Genomic DNA, 21,975 nt, shown 5'->3' with positions numbered 1-21,975 from the left:
TATATATATATATATATATATATATACTAAAATGAACTACTACTTACTACTTGTACTACTATTCCTACTTCACGATTTTTCACTTATCGCGGGGCTTCAGGGTACGGATCCCCGTGATAAACAAGGGACTACTGTATTTGTTTTGAATTCAATATTTCTGTCTTCAGATTTAAATTTTTATTAATAAATAATTAATACATTTAATCAATTATCCTCAGGTAATTAATTTTTTATTACCTGAGGGATTCAACTACTCACTTTTTCTTACTGTTTATATTTTAGTAGATTTCTTTTCATTTATTTATTGAAAAAACAAAGCAGAATTATAAAGTTCAAAATTCTCTAACAGACTGAAACAATTAGGCATTTTTTCATGTTCTGATTGCTGATTGTTCATTCTTGATGAGAAAACATAGTAAAGCCTTCTGTCTGTCTGAGGATGATTTTAGAATATATTTAGTTGATGCAGTAATCAATTGCGTCAATATAAAATACATAGTTATTATGATGATAAAAAAATAGTAAAGGAAATTGTTTAAACCTGTTTAAACCAAAGTTAGTGATATTTCTATGAAGCACACACATTATGACAATTATCCTGGAGTCACTTCCTCTAACACACCAAAAATGTTTTAACAAGCCACACAGACCACTGATGTGAGTGTGTCTGTCCACTGATACTCTTTGACCAAAGTAACCAGTTGTGCATGTTAGATGTAATAGTTTATCAGGTGGAAAATGTTTCACACATTTCTTTGTTTTGTTTTAAGGTGCTGTTCAATCAGTTCAAGTACTTCTTCAACTTGTACTTTTTGCTGCTGGCCTGCTCGCAGTTTGTTGAGGAGTTGCGTTTGGGTGCCCTGTACACATACTGGGTCCCTTTGGTATGTTCCACTTTTAATCTTTACTGTCAGTCCACTTCTTCTCTTCAGACATCCTTTTCAGTTTCCTGTCCCTTTTAATGTAAATTCAGCTTTGGAAATGTGTAACTTACAAGCAGCATCGCTAGAGCTTCCATGTTTAGTTTGTTGCCCTCCACTTTGCTGATAAATACTTTGTAACTGTGACATTTAACTCTTTAGGGTCTTGTTTTGATTATCACAATCATGAGAGAGGCGATTGAAGAAATAAGATGTTACCTTCGAGACAAAGAGGTGAACTCTCAGATTTACAGCAAGCTTTCAACACGAGGTGAGATTTGAAGTCTTGAACAGCTCCAATATTGTTTGTCTGTGTTGATATCTGTTGTTATTTATATCTCCGGATCAGCTTCAGCTAACAGTAGGAAGCTGGTCCTAATAAAACTTATTGGGGCAAGGGGAAATGGTGGGTAATTCAAAGCAGAGATGTAAAAGTGTACATAAGAGGCCTCGGTATAAAGTGCTACCAGCAATAAAAAGCAGGAGGCCTCTTGTGGTTTCCATCACTTTGCTCCTTTGATGTGGCAGCTCGTTTTAGTCATAAACATAATCACTGCTTGCCTCCATGATAGTGCCCCTTGTGCATATTTGTGTTTTAGAAACTTAATGATGTACTTTGTATCATGCCTTTTACTCAAGAACAGTCTGGTTATCTTTATTTTATTTTTTGAGCTTTTTTAAAAAAGTAAATCACATTTTTAGGACAGCATATACTGTAGATGAGGTAACATAACAAAAAACTTTTATTTTGTTTGTTTAATATACATTTAGCTAAATGTTGTTTGTAATGAGAAGCTACAATGATTGGCGTTTTATAAAATAGCACCTAAAATGCTGCTGCGCTCATTTGAAGTCCCGTGAACTCTGAGTGCGTAACAATATTAATGCGCTTTAATGTCTTACATATGCAAAGCCCAAAGGTCACGGCACAGTTCAAGGGTCAGTGATCTTTTCCAAACAGTTTTGCCCGTTCACTCCAAGTGGAATGAGAGAAAAAGCTCAACTCCCCCCACATTCCTTTAAATCTGCAAGGAGAGCAGTTTTCCCAAATTTACTGAGGTGATTGGTTTGACATGCAGGGTACATCAATGAGTCATTGATTCTTTTTAAAGACGGATTTGATGGAAAACAAAATTGATAATCTATTTACAAGTAAGGAAACCTGTAACACAGTAGGCTATTATATACGTTTAGTACTCCTATAAGTTTCAGATAGTTTCTTATATATAACTCTAGGTAATAAACTAACTGACCTGTTGTTTGCATCTTGTTTTGTATTTCAGGCACAGTGAAGGTTAAAAGCAGTGGCATTCAAGTGGGCGACCTTATAATTGTGGAAAAGGTTTGTTGAAGGTTGTTTGTTCCAGGTTTTATGAACATCTGTGAATAGTTGTGCCTTTTAGGACTGTCAAGTTTCCATTTACATCAGGGCAAATAATGAGGGACGGGGGAGGGGGGTTGTTAATCATCTCTGCTCCACTGGAGACTGAAGTGGAAGAAGTTAGTAAAGATTTTGTAATCTTGTGATCAATGTTCAGCCTCAGCCTGTCAAAACTAAGAGATGGGGAACTTAAAATGGTTTTAATTAGAGTTTTGTTGTAAATTAAATAGATACAGTGAACCCTCGTTTTTCACGGGGGTTATGTTCCAAAAAGAACCCGTGATAGGTGAAATCCGTGAAGTAGTAACCTTTAATTTTTTTTACAATTATTATACAATGATATACTCAATAAAACATTCAAACCAAAGAACAAAACCTTTTTACAGGCCCAAGCATTTGTTTAACATATAAAAGTACTGTATAAACATTTTTTACAAATAACTACTGTACTGGAGAGACTGTTTAGCCAATCAGAATGCAGAACACAATGCACGCTGCAAATCCGTGAAGCAGCGAGACCGTGAAAGGTGAACCGCGTTATAGCGAGGGTTCACTGTATTAGTAATTTCTGAAATTCCAGTTGTAGTTTGATGTTTAATAGTTTTGAATGTTTAGAGTGATGGTCTGAGTTGAACCTGTCGTGATTAGTTTGAGGTTTTTGTAGATGAAATGTGAAATAGTTTCAGTTTTTATCTGTAGATATTTGTTAGAATCATTCATATCAGTGATTTTAGATTGCTACATTGATCATGTGATTCTGTTTTTTTTTTTTTTTTTAGTGTAATCCAGAAATGTAAAAGTTGTGTTGTCATTTGACGTCTCTTGATTAAAATAAAACCTGTATTTGAACAACTATTCAAGGTTTTTATCAAACGGTTTACTGCTTGACACTAATCCATTATTAGGTTAACTTTATGAAAGCTGTTCAGAGGATTTAAAGGGTGATTTTGTTTAAAGAAAAAGAGGAATCAAATCAAGGAAAAATCTGACTGAGGTCTTGTTTTGGTCTCAACAGGAGAATTGGCTGGAGGGTTTATTATTTTTGACTGTCTGTTTAGTAATGTGACACATGAATAGCTACAAGGCCTTATTCTTCTGCAGCTAAAGAGAACGGACGGGGGCCGTGTGTACAACCTTGAAGTGATGTTGAAATCATGCTTTTCTTTCTGTCTTTCTTTGTAGAACCAACGTGTTCCTGCTGACATGATCTTTTTAAGAACCTCTGAAAGAAATGGTAAACATCTGCTGGTCATTCATCCAGACATCCACAACAGCCAGGCTGGCCGGGGAACGGCTTGTTTAAAAAGGCGCTGAGGTGCTGGGATTAACCCTGAGCCACAACAGGAAGCCCCGCAGTGTATAAACTGTGACTGAGTCCACTAGTAAATTGTCACTCAAAATGTTGCATGATGGCAAACTTCTCCCAGAGGAAACATTGTTCCCTCCTGATATTTGTGTGGGACTAATTTTGTCTTTCAAATGAGGAGATAATGAAAAGGAAAATCAAGGGACGCATAAGATGAAATGCAAAGAGAAAACAGGAGACGAGAGACGATCGAGCCTTAATGCCTCATCTGAATAATCAAATATGAAAAACAGCCATTGTCAGTGATGACACACTGGCTCTTTCAAAGAGCGCCCACTACGGCCCAAACACATTAAAACATCACAAAAGCTCTATTTCCAGCTTCTATAAAACCAAATATGACTCTTAGAAAGGCTAAATGGTTGTTGTTTTTGTGTATCCTGTTCCAGGAAAAAACAACAACTTTGTTTTACTGGAAATTGAGGCTGGTTATCTCTCTTCCATATGGAGGCCATTAGGTCAATTATGAATGGCCAAGCCATGATTTGAAGGTTTGGGTAGGATGGCGCATGCAGTACGGGGGATGGGCTGTGATGGATGCCTCTGCCAACAATAATCTGCAGCTCAGCCCCACTCGCATTGACAAACATTAGTTTGTACCTTTTTCATGAATTATTCTAACTTCTAACTTTGACAATAATGGACATGAGGCACAGGCAGGTTACCCCTTCAGGAGTGGAGTTTCAGTGATTTATGCTGAAGCAGTTTGTATAGTCCTTTTATTTGAACAAAAGGCTGACGTATGGTTGCCCTCTAGAGGTCAAAGTGTGTTCACTTTGCATCATTAGTGCTGTTTGGTGTTCACAGGCTCCTGTTTCCTGCGGACGGACCAGCTGGACGGAGAGACGGACTGGAAACTACGCCTCCCTGTGGCCTGCACCCAGAGGCTGCCGACTGCTGCTGTGAGTGCGAAACGCTGACGGAGAGGTTGGAAAGGCACAGGAGAGAAGTCATTTCTCCACTGTTGTGTGTCGTTCTTTGTTAATGGAGGAACACAGGAGTGAGTGTGGATCCAGGTTGTGTTCTCAGAGGAGCAAGTCTTTCATTAGCACAGAGCACTCATTGAAGTCGACTGTAGGGTGGCCTGAACATCAAAGGAGCCAAGTTAAAAGCTGGGAGTCACCTCCGGCCTGCACCTTTACACAGGCTATCAGTGTTTGACTGCTCTTACCAGTTATCACCATGAACTCTGGTTTTTATTGTGATGATACATTTGAGAAGTTGTCAGTGCTGTTCCACATTTTACATTTAATTTTAGTTTTTGTCTGTAACCTACCCTGCTGGCATTTTGATGCAGCGTTACATGAGAGCTGTGAGCTGAGGGAGGAGGTGATCAGGAGTAATAAATATTAAGGATTGAAACAATATATATGTTGTGCAAATGTGTACAAAACTCTAAAAGGTTAATATTTGGTACTGTAAAATAAAATGGTTGTTTTGTTGACTAAAAGTTACCACAAAGACGAATACTAGGCTTTTCATACGAGTACATAATGTCTACCTTTTTTGAGGAAAATAGGCTAAAATTAATGTTTTAGTTTTAAGCTGTTGTCTGGAGGAACACCTGGTCTTATTTTAGTGTTCAGAAAACAAGTTGGATTAACACCTCCTTCAGTACTTCCTGTCTTCTGTTTATCTGTTAAACTAAAGCTTCAAACAAGATTCAGTGTAAAACATAAAATCAGACAAGCGTAGAGTTCATCTGAATTTGAACTTTTTTATACACAAACCTTTGATCCCTGCTGGATAAAATAGTTTTGAAATAGTTTTAAAGTTTCTATCAACTTTAGTTAAAAGTACAAAACAATAAATGTTAAATGTGTGTGTATGGCCAGGTTTTAAAGTGAGTCACTGTTTGTTTCTCTTTCTCAGGATCTTCTCCTCATCAGATCCTACGTGTATGCAGAAGAACCAAACATTGATATTCATAACTTTATTGGAACTTTCACCAGGGTGAGGCTTAAATTTCATTTTAGCTGAAGCTCTTTTCTTTATGACTTCAGTGGCAATTTGTTGTAATGCTTTTGCATCTGGTTTAGCATCTTAGCGGATTTACTTGAAAATTATGACTTCAACCTTGAGAAGTTGTAATACACCTTTAGTCCTATTAGCACTAAAGCACAAGTTAAAATCATGAAGTGCAGTTTTTTTTTAACACAATTTGTGTATCTTCTGTGAAACCTAATCTAACCTTTAGCTTGTTGGAAAAAGTTACCATTTAAATTAATACCAAAACACTTTTCATGCCTTTAATGCCTTATGTTTTTCATATTTGATTATAACGTTGTGTTTAGTTTGGATTTTTAGTTGTTAAAGGTGACATTAAGTACTTAAATGGTAAATGGACTGTACTTGTATAGCACCTTTCTACCTTATCAAGATACTCAAAACTCTTTACAACACAAACTGTGTCCTCATTTACCCATTGATACAGCACTCTACTATATCTATACAGAGACTAATCAGTGCTTTATCACATTCATGCACTGATGGAACACACATCAGAGGTAGGGATGCACGATATTATCGGCATGGTATCTATATCGGACGATATTAGTGTTAAAGTTCAATATCGGACATCGGCCATTCCATCAAAATAACTCACCGGTATAAAAGACGTTGTTTTTGTATGACAACCCAGTGACAAGGATGCCTGCAGCACCAGCACAACGTGATGACGTCATGTGTGTCTACCTGATCTGATCACGGCGGAGAGGAAGAAGTCAAAATGTCGGCGATGCAGAAGGTTTTTTTTTCATTGAGGATATTGGATTCTGAAGATTTTTGGACTATGTTGAGCCTCGCTACATTGTCCCCAGTCAGAGATATTTTTCCGACGTAGCCTTACCCGAGTTACAAGCCGTCATTTTCAACGTCATTGAGAAGCTAATAGCTGATAGAACTTGGGTGGGTTTTACCACAGACATCTGGATGTTAAGTGTTAGTTAGCCCCGTTAGCATGATTAGTCTTACGGCACAATGGATAGACAAAAACTTTGAACTTAAAAAGGCTGTCCTTCATGCACAATAGTGCAGAGGATCCCACACTGCAGCTAGGAACCCAGAACAAGCCTCCACAAGTGAGACAGCATCGCAGGTGACTAATTCATTCAAACTTTATTTAAACATATAAGTTACAATGAGCCTCAAAGACTCATTTACAAGTGGGACCTGTTTGGACAGACAATAAAAGTGGTGAAAAATGACATATAGGGTTTGGAGACAAAAAAAATTCCTAACACGCTTTGAACCTCTGTTTGAAGGTCAACAGTGTGATAATGAAAAAAAAATCTTGCACACGAGCACATAATGATGCTGAAGTTACACGGGGGGGCCTGGGGGGGACGCAAGGTCGATGTGCAGCCAGAGATATTACACAGAGGCACTGCAAAGTTCAGATAAAATCACTCAGTTCAAATAGTTCTCTCTGGAGAGATCTGTGCACACTTGGGGGATGCCAAGGACGACCAGAGACAAATCCTGAGTCCTGAAATGATGACAGAATGTTTATTCAGCTGGGCTTCTTTGAAAAGTCCATGGAAGTTTCTCAGTAGTTGGGGAGGGAGGGGGTAGAATCATCACGTTTACAAAACTTTCCAGGCGGGTTGAGATAAGATGGCCTGTCAAGGCCAGTCAGGGAGCCGAATTCAGAAAAACATGATTGTTTTGGGGACAGGCAGAACTTTAATGACATCTATAATGATATCTATAATGACAACTTTAATGATGTCTGTGTCGGTCCACTTGCTTCAGAAACGTCCAAATTAAATGACCATACCAGTGGAACGTGCCTGAGAATAATCCCCGAGATCTGATCCATTCTGCCAAGAGTCTGTGTGCTCGAGGCACGAACCAAGCCATCATATAAGGCAGGCAGCCTGACCAGGTCCAGATTTGCTGCCGACGACTTCCTTGTTTGTTGATAGACCAGGAACCAGCCGAATCCAAAAAGCAGGAACCAGTTATCATAAATCCAATTATAAATGTGTCCTTAAAATCCACAAATGGCAGCAGAGATAGACATGTCATCAAGTCTTCAAAGTCGATGAGATATGAGATATGCCAACAGGGCAAATCGGCTCACCGAAAGCCTGTCTTCTTGTCAAAGAAACGTTATCAAATGTGTTGAGAGACCAACTGACCAAATCCAGATCCATAGTTATGATTTGGAAGATTTGTAGAAGAGAGGCTCTAAAGCAGTTTCAAAGACAGGACAGAGCAAAAGCAAAGCAGAGAGGGAGAGGAGGAGATGTCCGCCCTTGAGAAGAGCAATTGTTGAAGTGATGCTAATTAATAACATTTAACACGTTTCATTTAATATAAGTTAAAGTGCTATCATATGGCTGTTACTGAATATATGTCACCAGCTCTTACAGCTGTTACACAATTTTTGTAGCAAATAAGCCTAAATAAGAGAGCTATGTTCTGACAAAGGAAAGTATATTAAAAGTATTGGTATTGGTTATCGGCCAAATACATTTTAACATATTGGCATATCGGATATCGGCCAAAAATCCAACATCATGCATCCCTAATCAGAGGCAATGAGGGGTTCAGTGTCTTGCCCAGGGACACTTCAGCATGTGACTGCTGGTAGAATTGAACCCCCAACTCTCGCATTGGAGGACGACTGCTCTAACCACCCAACCACAGCTGCCTCTTAAGCTATGCCTTTTGAGAAATATTAAAAAGAGGCTGGTTTCTTTAACGTTTAGTGTTTAAACCTCAAAACACAAAATTGAACATTTTGCTATTGGTTGTCTATTTATTTTTTTATTTTCTAAGCACCTACCCATGCAGGCTGTCATATTGTAAAGTTTGCAGATGATACAGCGGTGGTGGGATGCATCACAAACAATGATGAGTCCAGCTACAGGCAAAAGGTGGAACATCTGGAGAGCTGGTGCAGGAAGAACAACCTTCACATCAATGTGAAGAAAATAAAGGAGATGGTTGTGGACTTCAGACAGAACAAACACACCTCCCCCCCCGTGAACATAGGAGGATCTGTGGTGGAATTGGTCTCCAGCTATACGTAACTACTTGGGTGTGCACCTGAATGACAACCTCAGCTGGGGCAACACCACCACCAGCCTGATCAAGAAAGCTCATCAGAGACTCAATTTCCTCAGGCGGCTGAGACGAGCTGGTCTGGGAAGCTCAGTCCTCACCTCCTTCTACAGGTGTGCAGTGGAGAGCATCCTGTGCTCCAGCATCAACGTGTGGCATGGAGGCTGCACAGCTGCAGAAAGAAAAACTTTGCAGAGAGTGGTGAAGGCTGCACAGAAGATGTTGGAGTCAGCCTCCCCACCATCACAGACATCTACACCTCCAGATGCAGGAAGAAAGACACCTGCATCATGAAGGACCACACTCACCCAACACACACTTTTTGCCCCACTCCTCTCAGGCTGAAGGTTGAGGCGCATTAAGTGTAGAACCACTAGACTGAGGAACAGCTTCTACCCTGAAGCTGTTGGACTCATGAATCTCTAACCAGGATGATCACTGTGAAAAATCACATCATGTTGCTGCTGATCTGTTTCATGTTGCTGCTGATCTGTTTCATGTTGCTGTGTTCATTTGTGCTCATCTGCTCACACAGACATGTTCATGCTGCTGTTCAGTGTATTGTTTTTGGACTACTAGTGCTTAGTGTATTTTTAGTTAACATTTTTCTTAGTTCATATCTTAGATGTTATTACAGTTTTTCTTTTACATTTTAATACTTTTGTTGGATGTAACTGGGTCCCTCTGTACTCAGTTTTGTTCCACCACATGTACCACACGTGGTAAGTATGACAAATAAAGAACCTTGAATCCGAATTGTCAAATGATCATTTTCATTTTATGTACATGATGTTCATAAGTGCATTGTGAATGTAAAATAACAGAAATGAAGATTGTTTTCTTGTTTAACAAAGCTGGGACTTCTTGAACAGGTTTTTGACTCTAGTTTTGTGTATTTGTTGTTTGAACAGGAGGATGGAGACCCACCTGTTAATGAAAGTCTCAGCATTGAGAACACCCTTTGGGCCAGCACCGTTGTTGCTTCTGGTAAATATCTGTCTGATGACCTTTTAATGCAGTTAAAGTAACAAAGTAACCAGGACCATTGCTTTTTCTGGAAATCTTAATTTGTATATTTGTCAAATTAAACATAAATTAAAATATAACCAAAACAAAAAAGGCGGCAGAAAAACACTTTAGTCATTTATAAATGGCTCTGGGAAAGTTCCCTATTATAGTGTTTCTCCTGCAGGAGAATAAATCCTCTTGAACTCACTCCAACATGTGTTATCCATTATGTCATTTAAAATGTGACTTTCTTCGTTTGAAAATGTCTACTCATGTCAGGATAATAGGTCTGGGAAACATCTTTCTGACATATTGTGGTTTATGTTCAAGCTTTATTCTAGTAACCTGAGGCACTTTTTTGTCACCCCCTTTCTACTCAGGCACAGTGGTGGGGGTTGTGATCTACACAGGCAAGGAGCTGCGCAGTGTCATGAACACCTCCAACCCAAGACACAAGGTACAGTAGAACCAGAGCACCAACCTACACCAATTTATTTATAAATCCCATGTTTAATTGAAGATATGAGTGATCAGTTTAACTTGAAATGAATTAGATGGTCTTTCAATTCAATTCAGTTTATTTATATAGCTCCAAGTCACAACAGAAGTCATCTCAGGGCACTGAACAGAAACATTCACATACGTTAAAAAAAGCCAATTAATAAACTTTCTTTGATTGATTGTTCCTTTGAGTCACAGTGTTTGCCTCTGTTGCTCCTGTCAGGTGGGTTTGTTTGACCTGGAGGTGAACTGTCTGACCAAGATCTTGTTCGGGGCCCTGGTTGTGGTGTCACTGGTCATGGTGGCCCTCCAGCACTTTGCTGGCCGTTGGTACCTGCAGATCTTTCGCTTCTTGCTTCTCTTCTCCCACATTGTGCCCATAAGGTGCGAGATGAGATTTTGTCAAATGTCATCAGCATTAGTTTTTGTGATGGTGATAAAAATAAAGGCTTGCTTAATGCTTGTTTTCTTTTGTAATTTGATACAGTCTGCGTGTTAACCTGGATATGGGAAAGATGGTTTTCAGCTGGATGATTAAGAAAGACTCGAAGATCCCAGGAACGGTGGTGAGGGCCAGCACCATACCAGAGCAGCTTGGACGCATCTCCTACCTGCTGACTGATAAAACAGGTTACACTTCTCACTTTGTATTTTGTGACAAAGAGAGCTACTGAGGCCAGCAGGCTGAGCTCTAAAGTAGGAGCTTCTAATAAATTAGTTTAGTGTTATCCTTCCCTGGGGGCGTTGCTCTTTGGTGGGGTCTTTGCTGTCAGAGACCTGCTACCTATTGAATCCCTAAAAAAAACAATGTCTCTCATCCATGCACAGATTTATAGCCCAACAGTTCCTTTGCTGCACTTCCCCAGGCGTGAGGCGTTACACGTTAGATTTACAGCCCTCATGGCCAATAAAATGATTGGCCATTTCCACATCCAGAGTGCGATTAGGCCAGTGGGGTCTGCAGGTCAGGCGGGTGTATGTGCGTGCCCCCTGAAGTCTTTTTGATATACTGGCAGAAAATACTTTTAAAGGAAGTGTTAGGATGAAGAGGTTCTGTGTTGTGTCAAAGACTTTTGACTTCCTTTATAGAATTTTTTAGCCACAATATTTCACATTTAAAGTCTGTTCAGGTGATCTTTGTCTCAAAGTCTGTAAATCCAGATGTCAGTGCTAGAATAGTTAGATAAACGGCACATAAAGTTTGTGCTGGGGTTAGTGACTGGTGTAATGTATACTCATGCTGAAACTTTTCTCTATATTTAGTTGCCTGTAATGTTCCCTTCAACAGGTACACTAACCCTGAACGAGATGGTATTCAGGCGGCTCCATCTTGGGACTGTGGCTTACGGGATGGACTCTATGGATGAAGTTCAGAGCCATGTATTTAGCGCCTACACACAAGTAAGAAAAAGCAACAACAAAGAAAGAACATGACAGAAAGAAAAAATCACAACCTAAATATTAAAACATTGGAATTCCTAAACCTTGAGAAAACATCAAATGAACAGAGACGAGCAGTGTGCCTTGAGTAACGTATGAGTTTGTGATTATTGTTTGGTTGAATGCTTCCTGATCTCGTATGACACTCTTTGTCCCCCTTGACACCAAAGGTTAGTGAAGCAGGAAACAGGATCAGCCCACAAGCGAAGCACTGACAGGACTTCTTTAATGACACAACCATTAACCCTTGGAGCACACAGTCTTCTAAAAATAGCAAAGTCACAACACAAAAGCAAATCATATTTACTCTGCACATCTGGTTATGCTTACAGATCCCTATCAGAGCAGTGATTGACTGATTGTGACCCTGTTTTAGAAAAACTCTTGACTTTTTAAAAGATTGATCGTTTTACTCTTCTAACAATATTTTAATCCAGGTGTCTTGTTGTTGTCCTCAGGCCACTCATGACCTTCCAGCCTCCAGGGCTCCAGCAGCCACCAAGGTCAGAAAAACCATCAGCAGTCGAGTTCACGAGGCTGTGAAAGCCATTGCCCTTGTGCACAACGTGACACCTGTGTACGAGTCCAATGGTGTCACGGACCAGGCTGAGGCTGAGCAGCACTACGAAGACACATGCAGGGTCTACCAGGCGTCCAGTCCAGATGAGGTAAGAGGTCACTACACAGTGACATATTCATGTTTTCTGACACTGAGACTGGGAAAATAATCAGCTTATAAAGTTAAACCCACATTTTCCAACCAAGGAGCAGAGAAAAATCATTATTTATTAACAAAATCACAAACCAAACGGCACAGGGCAAGCACTGACATGAAGGAAAGAGCTTTGAAGTCAGTGGGTTTCCCCTAGAGTTGCATTTGGGGCCAAAAAATCCAATCCGACCTGGCCCCAGCCTGTAGCCATCATTTCCAAACCCCACCTGACCTGACAAATTAACAGTAATTACAGGTCCAACCCCCCCCCCCCCCCCCAACATTTTTAATTTGGAAAGATCTGGATGAAGTGGTAGAGACTATTCCCAGGAAGGAGAGAGTGGTGATCGGAGCAGACCTGAATGAACATGTTGGTGAAGGAAAGAGAGGGGATGAGGAAGTGGGATGAGAAAATGATGGGTAGGTTTGGTGTCAAGGAAAGAAACCAGGAAGGACAGATGGTGGTGGATTTTGCCAAGAGAATGGAAATGGCTATAGTCAATACCTGTTTCCAAAAGAGGAAGGAACCTAGAGTGACCTATAAAAGTGGAGAAAAGAGTATGCAAGTCGACTACATTCTGTGTAGAAGAGGAAACCTGAGGAAGATTGGGTACTGTAAGGTTGTGGGAGGGGAGAGTGTGGCCAGAAAGCATCGGATGGTTGTGTGTAGAATGACTGTTGTTGTGAAGAAGAGAAAAAGAGTAAAATCAGAGAAGAAGACCAAATGGTGGAAGCTGAAGAAGGAAGAATGTTGTGAGAAATTCAGAGAGGAGCTGTTAAAGGCTCTGGATAGTAAGAAAGAGCTTCCAAATGACTGGGCTACTACAGTAATAGTAATTAGAGAGACGGGTAGGAAGGTACTTGGTGTGTCATCTGGACAGAGAATGGATGATAAGGAAACCTGGTGGTGGAATAGTGAAGTGCAGGATGCCGTTCAAAGAAAGAGATTAGCCAAGAAGAAATATGACAGTGAGAGGACTGAAGAGAGGAGACAGGAATATAAGGAGATGGGACATAGAGCAAAGAGGGAAGTAGCTAAGGCAAAGCAGAGGGCGTACGATGAGTTGTATGGGAGACTGGACACTAAAGAGGGCAAGAAGGACTTGTACCGATTGGCAAGACAGAGGGATCAGGCTGGAAAGGATGTGCAGCATGTTAGGCATATTAAAGATAGAAATGGTAATGTTCTAACAAGTGAGGAGAGTGTGATAGGAAGATGGAAGGAGTACTTTGAGGAGCTAATGAATGAAGAGAATGAAAGAGAAAGAAGAGCAGAGGTCATAGAAACTGTGGACCAGGAAGTGGGAAAGATTAGTGAGGGTGAAATCCAGAAAGCTCTGAAAAGAATGAAGAAGGGGAAGGCAGTAGGACCTGATGACATACCAGTGGAGGTTTGGAAATGTCTTGGAGAGATGGCAGTGAGGTTTTTGTCTCAAATATTCAATGGCATATTTGAGGGTGAGAAAATGCCTGAGGAATGGAGAAGAAGTGTGCTGGTGCCCATTTTTAAGAACAAGGGTGATGTACTGAGTTGTAGCAACTACAGGGGAATTAAGTTGATGAGTCACACGATGAAGATCTGGGAGAGAGTTGTGGAAGCAAGACTTCGACGAGAGATGACAATCTGTGAGCAGCAATATGGTTTCATGCCAAGAAAGAGCGCCACAAATGCCATCTTTGCTTTGAGAATGCTGATGGAGAAGTACAGAGAGGGTCAGAAAGAACTCCATTGTGTCTTTGTGGAGTTAGAAAAATCATATGACAGAGTGCCAAGAGAGGAGGTGTGGTATTGCATGAGGAAATCTGGAGTGGCAGAAAAGTATGTTAGACCGGTACAGGACATGTTTGAGGATAGCAGGACAGTGGTGAGATGTGCTGTAGGAGTGACAGATAGCTTCAAGGTGGAGGTGGGAGTGCATCAAGGATCGGCCCTGAGCCCCTTCTTGTTTGCTCTGGTGATGTACCGACTAACAGATGAGGTCAGGCAAGAATCCACATGGACTATGATGTTTTCATATGACATTGTGATCTGTGGTGAAAACAGGGAACAGGTGAAAGATAACTTGGAGAAGTGGAGGTATGCACTTGAAAGAAGAGGAATGAAAGTCAGCCGTAGTAAGACAGAGTACATGTGTGTGAATGAGAGGGAGGAGGTGGAACAGTGAAGCTACAAGGAGCAGAGAGGTCATAAAGGTGCAGGACTTCAAGTACTTGGGGTCCACTGTCCAGGAAAATGGGGAGTGTGTTAAAGAAGTGAAAAAGAGAGTCCAGGCAGGATGGAGTGGATGGAGAAAAGTTTCAGGAGTGATTTGTGACAAAAGGGAGCAAAGGTCAAAGGAAAAGTTTACAAGACAGCGGTGAGACCAGCTATATTGTATGGTCTGGAGACAGTGGCATTGACAAAAAGACAGGAGAAAGAACTGGAAGTGGCAGAAATGAAGATGCTAAGGTTCTCCTTAGGAGTGACAAGGCTGGATAAGATTAGGAATGAGATCATCAGAGGTACAGCCCAGGTTGGACAACTGGGAGATAAAGTTAGAGAGGCCAGACTGAGATGGTTTGGACATGTCAAGAGGAGGGACAGTGGGTATGTTGGTAGAAGGATGTTAGAAATGCAGCTGCCAGGAAAAAGACAAAGAGGAAGGCCAAAGAGGAGATATATGGATGCAGTTAGAGATGACATGAAGGTAGTTGGAGTGAGGACAGAGGATGCAGAGGACAGAGTGAGATGGAGGAGGATGACTCGCTGTGGCGACCCCTGAAGAAGGAAAAGCCGAAAGGAGAAGAAGAAGACGCGCGCAGCTAAGGGGGCAGAAGATTGGAGCTGAGGGGGTGTTTGTCCTTTAATGGCTGTCAAAGAACATTAAATCCCTGCTTCTTCCTGCATTCTGCATTATTCAGACACAGACCCTGCTCTGACATGTCTGCTTTGGGATCTCACCTGATTGGGTCATCGGTAGCGCGCATTCGCTGAGTGCAGCGACTGAACGTCCATTTGGGCGATGGATCACTTCCTGGAAGTACAGTCCCATCTGAAGCTTAACTGAACTTTATTTTACCTTTCAAGGCTGGTCCGCTCGTAGTGAAATGGCCGCATGCGGCTGGTGATCGTATGGCAAGCCATGTTGCCATATAATTGGATCGCCGCTGATCCGCTGACGCAGTCAAAAGCCCGACACCGATCTGGTGCACCCATCCAGCACATTGGCCCGAATTCAGGTTTGGCGGGGCCGGGCTTTGGGCCCGAGTTAGAAATGACAGCTCTACTTTCCCAATTGTTTCTTGTCTTGGGAAGGAGGTTGATTAAAGAATGTGGTTTGTAAGCTCAATCCAGGTAGAAAAAAATCATGTCATCTGGACCAGTTTCTTTAAGTGAGAAACGTTTCGTTCCCCATCCGCAGGACTGGAAACACAGCAGTGAAGGCTACTATGAGACAGATCTGGTTGGCAGGCCGCAGACTGACGAAGTCCTCTAGATGGGGGACGAAATCTTTCTCCAATAAAGAAACTGGTCCAGATGACATGATTTAACCTTTTTCGTTGGTAAAAGAATATGTTTTGCTTTTAATACCAGTTTTAGTAGTTTTATAACTTGGATGATTTATTTACCAAGTGTGTAGCTTTTCTTGCTGGAGTGAAAACCAAACTGAAGATTAGTTTTCAGTTGGTTGAAACATTTTTGAATGAATATAATTCATGAATTATTAATTTTTTTAATTGATTGTGATGGTGTCAGATCTGTTTCTCTAGTCTGCCTGTGTTGTTAACAGTCATAATGTTTTAATGCTCAAGTGCTTTTAGTGACAAGAACTTCCATTAACAGTTATAGTGTGATGTTCCTAAGTTGAAATGTGATTACAGTTTTTCATCTCCTGAAAGATGACATTGAAATTATATTTTGCCTTTATATACCTTTTGTATGTTCATAAAGAGTACTCTTTAAAATTATTTCTCAGGCTTTGACCAGTACAAAATAACTTAAAAATTGTCATTTATGTTTGCCAGACTGACAGAGTTCTGCCTTATAATGACTTTTGTTCACTGTAAGGGGTAATATTTGAAGATTTTGGTCATTTAATACAATTTATTTTTCATATTTGATCATTTATTGAATTACATTTATCAGTGCAGTTACCTCACAAACAAGCTTAGCACTAAGAAATACCCAAAATGTGGTTGATCAGCTATAAGTTATAGTTATATAACTAGTTATATATATATATATATAGTTATAGTTATAGAATTGCGCCGCTTGGGGTGGCTGCATGTTGGAGCAGCTCTGTTACATTCATTCTGTTATTGCTTTTGAAAACTTTAATTCCTCTTTTATCTGGATGTAAATCACTTTTTTTTTGGATGATTACTTCTTCTGGTATTGGATGCTGTGCAGCTGGGAGGATTTTTATAGAAACCTTTTTACTTTTGGGCATTTATGTTGCGTAACCATGGCGATAAGGTGTTTTTTTTTAAACAACCAGGAGCAGCTGATTAACATCTCAAAAGCTCAAATACATCAGCTACAGCCCCAAATGACTTGAAAAGGAGGCACCGTGGTTGAATTTCCATCAACCTGGCAGCTGTGCTCGAGTACCTGACCACCAAGATCATGGAGCTGGTGGGAAACTCAGCTTTTGACAACGGGAGGACCGGGATCATCTCCGGCACCATAAGCTGTCTGTCCATGGTGACGAGAAGCTCGGCAGACTGCTGGGAGGAGTGACCATCGCTCAGGGAGGAATTCTACCCAGCAGTCGGGCAGTCCTGCTACCCAGGAGGACCGAGAGGCCCACCAGATCTGACAGCAAGCTGGATCCAGGTGGATGGATCAGTATCTGTGGCCAGATTCTTTGAATTTGCTGTTGAAGATCCTTCCTGCCCACAGCTATCAGCGTCTATAACAACTCTTGAATGAAACCAAGATGATGAGCTACGACAACACTTAATTTCCCTCTGGGATTAATAAAATATTTTTGAAGTGAATTGAATAACTCTGTTTAGAATTGACATTTGTAGGTATTTATGATAAACTACAAAAACTTGAAACTGACACTCACAGTTTGCGTTAATCCTGGGCATACAAATAACTGTCTTTTAATGTTAACAGTTTTATTCCTAAATCAAAAGCTGCAGAAAACATTGAGTTTACTGCAGAGAGTGATTCAAACAGGCTGTGCGCTCCCACAGCGACACCCTCTCTGCTAGCTGGAGTTTGCTTACTTGTAAATGTCGGACATGTCTGTACGCTAATGATCTTACTCTGAACGCATTAACATTTAATACACAGTTAAATTTTAGATAGAAAACTCCCAGGAGGTCGGGGTATGGTGCCAGAGGAGGGGTCGATGAAGGGGAAAAGGACATTTGGTGTTTCCCCCCGCTGCACAGAACTGGTCACGTGGGAACATGTACATTTATTAATTTTTTACATTTACATCTTTATGGTGGGGCAGGTGGTTTCTTTAGCTGGGTGAGCTGCTGATAATAGTGGGGAAAGACTGGAATAACAAGATAACTGGTTATTTGATTTTTGGTCTAAAAAGGGTAAGATATTAACCAAAAAAAGTTTTTTCATCTTTAGAACAATAAAACATTAAATCAGTGGCAAACAGAAACAAATGAGACTCCTTTTCTCGTATTGTAACACTAGAATTCACCCGTTTGTCAGTCAGTCCCTCTGTCTGCCCATTCAATCATTCATCCATTCACTAGTTCATTTTTACTGCCCACTGTTCGTGCACGGTTGTGGCAATACAGCACCATTCAGATCATATCTAATTTATAAAAGAAGCAAAGTCAAGAGAGCTAAGGATCTGGGGAACACTTCTGGTAATAAAGGTCTTACTCCTGAAGTGGTGGTTTTAAACAAGGCCGAGTTAAGTTATGTTGTTGATCAGTTTGAGTTCTTTGAACATCAGTGAGAGGACTCTAGAGTTTGACTTGGTTCATTTCCTGCATCATAAATACAGATTCCTTAATGAGCTTCACAGCACATTGCTCCTCTCAACTCACTGTGACAGTGTCACAAATAACTCAGTGTTGGTTTGTACTGTTGGCAGGAAATTAAGCTTTCTTTGTTAAAAATGGGAGGAAAAAAAGGTATTTTGGGGGGTGTTCCTGTTTCTCAGAAGGTACAGTGTGTATGTTTAATTCAACCTAGACAGATTCAGCAGAGCTTCTTGAATCTTTAGGAAGTCTTAAATGTAGCTCTGGTTTTGACGGTGGCTGTAAGAAAGAAAAACTGTCGGTGACTGTCGAATACTACGATTTTCTCCTGTAATCAAAACTGACAGCAGCTTATTATTTAATGAAGTTATGACCTCAAATAGTTTTAAAATAACCACTTTTAAATGTGCAGATAATCAAAATGACATTTTCTTCATGATTCATGTTACATGAACATTTGATATGTGAATCACGCTGTTGTTGTTTTTTTGCTGACTAATGAAACATGTCAGCCATGTGGTGGCTGAGTCAGGTCTGCTAGCTGCATCAGTATTCAGTCCATTTAGAAACAAATCACCAAACTACAGCATGGTTGAAACAGCGATGCTGTTGTGGCGAACATCGGATCCAAGAATGATCCCACAGGGAGTATTTCTGGGCTGTGACTCAGAACTGTCTGCATCCATCCTAACCTGGGTGACAAGCGTTGTGATAGTCAGAGCTTTGCTCACATTAAAGGACCCCCGGCCAGGTTTGGTCAGATTAATGGCAAATATTTGCAAAATAAGTCATTTTGGCCCCAAATAATTTTTCCCTCTGGTGTGGAACATGGAAACCAGTTCCTTGTTTTCTCTGCTGTTTGTGTTAGACCAGTGGTCAGTGGGCCGTGTAATCAAGCTTCTGCTCTGGAAGTTCGGAGGAAATGTCATGTTGCATGTCCCCCCTACTATATTGTATTAATGGATGTTGTCGTGTCCTTCAGAAAGAACTGAGCAAAAAATGTTTTCATTTCAGAAATGTCCATCCTTCTGCTTTATCAGTCAATATCCTTAAGTGCTGAAAATGCTTGAGCTATTGATTAAAGCTGTGTGGTCTCTGCGCTGTCCGTCAACCCACGCTTCTCTGAAGTGAACTTTGCTTTTTCACAAAACTCATAGAAAGTACACATTGACATAATGTTTTTACCATAGAGCTTATACAAATATTCACTTTCTTCTCCTGTGTCCTGCAGTTATAATGCAGACAACAAATAGCAGCTATTAAATATTTCTTCTTTATTTTTAGTTTTATTCTTTAATTTAATGATCTCCTGAAGCCTTTCCACTGTGGTGTTGACAGGTGTCGCTGGTGCAGTGGACTGAGAGTGTTGGGCTGACGCTTGTAGGAAGAGATCAGTCCTCCATGCAGCTGCGGACCCCTACTGGACAAATCCTAAACTTTACCATCCTTCAGATATTTCCCTTCACCTACGAGAGCAAGAGGATGGGCATCATTGTGCGAGTTAGTGCAGAAATTAATTCAAATATATGTCATTATTATTGTTCAGTTTATTTTCTGTTACAGTTTTTGCTTTAATATGTATTTTGAAAGAATTATACTGCTTTTGAGTTTTTCCATAGTATTTAAGATTCATTGCTAGAAAAGTTGAAGGGTTCACAAATGAAAAAGAAAATAAAAAAGTGATTTTTTTCATTTTGTTTTAAGTTTGTTTAAATGAAATTAGGACTAAGAATATCTTCAGTGACTTCACTGACCAAAGTGAGTAACTTTTTACTTATACCAATAAGTGAAACTAAACAAACTGTTTACGTGCTCATCTTTTCACAAATAAAGAACATTACAGAGTGCTTCACAGTAAGAAAGAGTTCAAAGAGTTCATGTCAGATGGACAGAAAGACAATGAGCCTGTGCTCACATCAGAAGAGTTCGTGTTTAAGTTTGCAGATGTTTTAGTGACAAACAAGAGAAAGACCCTAGAGACCTTTATCACCAATATTTAAACTGCACGTGTGAAAGCACCACTGACGCAGAGGCAGACGTTGGAACCATGAGGAGACACGTGATGCAGTAAAGATATTTTTGTGGATGTTCATGGTGAGTCCAGCTGAGTGATGTCAGGCGAGCACAACATCATGTCTGTTTCTGAACTGCTCTGCCTGCAGTCCAAGTCCGTTTCATTCTGAAAACGTTTGGCGCACCTTGAAGAGAAGAATCAACGAAACCTCAAACCTCTGCGCAGCTGAAACCTCATATTCAGCATTAATGGACATAGAGTCCTCTCAACATTTGGATTTATTCAGTTTGCAAACAACTAAAAGGAAGTCTTAACACAACATTAAAAATGTGTCTTTCTCAATTTTCTAGTTTCAAATGATATTCACCCATTCTTAAAAAACAAAGTTGGTCAAAGAAGACAGAAAATAATTTCTTTTTACTTGTTCCTGCCAAATTTACGTTCAAATGAACGAAGAAGTTGCAGATTTAGTTCTTTTTATAAAATATGTTTTTAACCTTCTTATAATGTCCCTGCAGTCACAAGTTTGTGACTCAACATTAGAAAAACAGATTTGAATTAAACGCTTAATCTGATAAATAAAAACATTTAACGCACAATTAGCTTGAATGAACATAAGTTTATTTTTGTTTGTTTTTGACATTTCTCAGTAAATCTGTTTTATTTTTTACTCCCATGTGGGTATTTAAATTTACCACTATACATCAAATACTGTAAATTTGTGATTTTTTTTGATTGACGCAGATTTTTAAAATCCTTTCTGAGAAAGCCATAGTTTGTTTTTCAAACTTGGATGTTTTTCTGCACCATTTTCTAGGATGATTCAACTGGAGAAATAACTTTCTACATGAAGGGTGCTGATGTGGTGATGGCAGGCATCGTCCAGTACAACGACTGGCTGGAGGAGGAGGTGTTGCTTTGTTTTGTTTTTTAACAAGCTGTGATAAGTTTATTAAAAAAATCTCTCAAATCAATAAACTTTTAAAAAGTTTTGAAATTTAAATGCTCTTTCTGTCCTAGTGTGGAAACATGGCAAGGGAAGGACTGAGGGTCCTGGTGGTCTCTAAGAAGTCGCTGACTGAGGAACAGTATCAAGACTTTGAGGTAAAAATTCACTCAGGCTACGTCAGCACATGTGACCCATCTCAGATATTTTCATGACTGTCTGAATGTGACATCAGATTTTTACAAATCTGACCCAGGTCTGTTTCATATGTGGTTCTGAATCAGATCTGATGTTTTTCAAAGTGACCTCAGTCTGAACCGCCATGTCTCATTTCATCTGACTTACATCAGTGAGGGAGGGGTGAGCAGATCGATCCAAGTATTAATAATGATACCAACCTCGTGCAGTTTAATTCTTGTATTTCATCACATGTTCAGTCTCATGTTCTGGATGACAGAATCCACAGCAACATCTGATACCAACGTTAGTGTCGGTCTGTATCAATACTAAGTGATGGGATCAATACTTGGGTTTGTTTCTACCTTCAGTCAGTCGCTCCTGTTCCAAAAATACAATTCTGCTCTGGAGAAGCTGTCAAAAGACGAGAAGAAATGTAAACACTGGAACAAACGAGCACATTAGATGATAATTTAGTTGGTTCTGATTACATAACG

The 21,975-nt window shown here is 40.1% G+C and overlaps 1 protein-coding gene across 1 annotated transcript in view; it reads left to right on the top strand.

Annotated features, from left to right (window-relative positions):
• The window catches only part of LOC119416599 (probable phospholipid-transporting ATPase IIA), a 99,966-nt gene that overhangs the window by 34,357 nt on the left and 43,634 nt on the right, over positions 1–21,975 (top strand). The window contains exons 3-17 of the mRNA XM_037683788.1: positions 771–884; positions 1,083–1,191; positions 2,204–2,262; positions 3,484–3,535; positions 4,475–4,569; positions 5,540–5,620; positions 9,649–9,724; positions 10,126–10,202; positions 10,470–10,630; positions 10,734–10,876; positions 11,535–11,647; positions 12,145–12,354; positions 19,680–19,841; positions 21,173–21,265; positions 21,376–21,459. Of these exons, the coding sequence (XP_037539716.1) occupies positions 771–884; positions 1,083–1,191; positions 2,204–2,262; positions 3,484–3,535; positions 4,475–4,569; positions 5,540–5,620; positions 9,649–9,724; positions 10,126–10,202; positions 10,470–10,630; positions 10,734–10,876; positions 11,535–11,647; positions 12,145–12,354; positions 19,680–19,841; positions 21,173–21,265; positions 21,376–21,459 (1,629 nt within the window). The remainder of the gene's footprint in view (positions 1–770; positions 885–1,082; positions 1,192–2,203; positions 2,263–3,483; positions 3,536–4,474; positions 4,570–5,539; positions 5,621–9,648; positions 9,725–10,125; positions 10,203–10,469; positions 10,631–10,733; positions 10,877–11,534; positions 11,648–12,144; positions 12,355–19,679; positions 19,842–21,172; positions 21,266–21,375; positions 21,460–21,975) is intronic.

Source organism: Nematolebias whitei, chromosome 11 (assembly GCF_014905685.2).
Source record: "Nematolebias whitei isolate Nwh7 chromosome 11, NemWhi1, whole genome shotgun sequence".
NCBI lineage: Eukaryota > Metazoa > Chordata > Actinopteri > Cyprinodontiformes > Rivulidae > Nematolebias > Nematolebias whitei.
The sequence above is the reverse complement of the archived record's forward strand: the minus strand, read 5'-3'. Positions and strand labels throughout refer to the sequence as shown.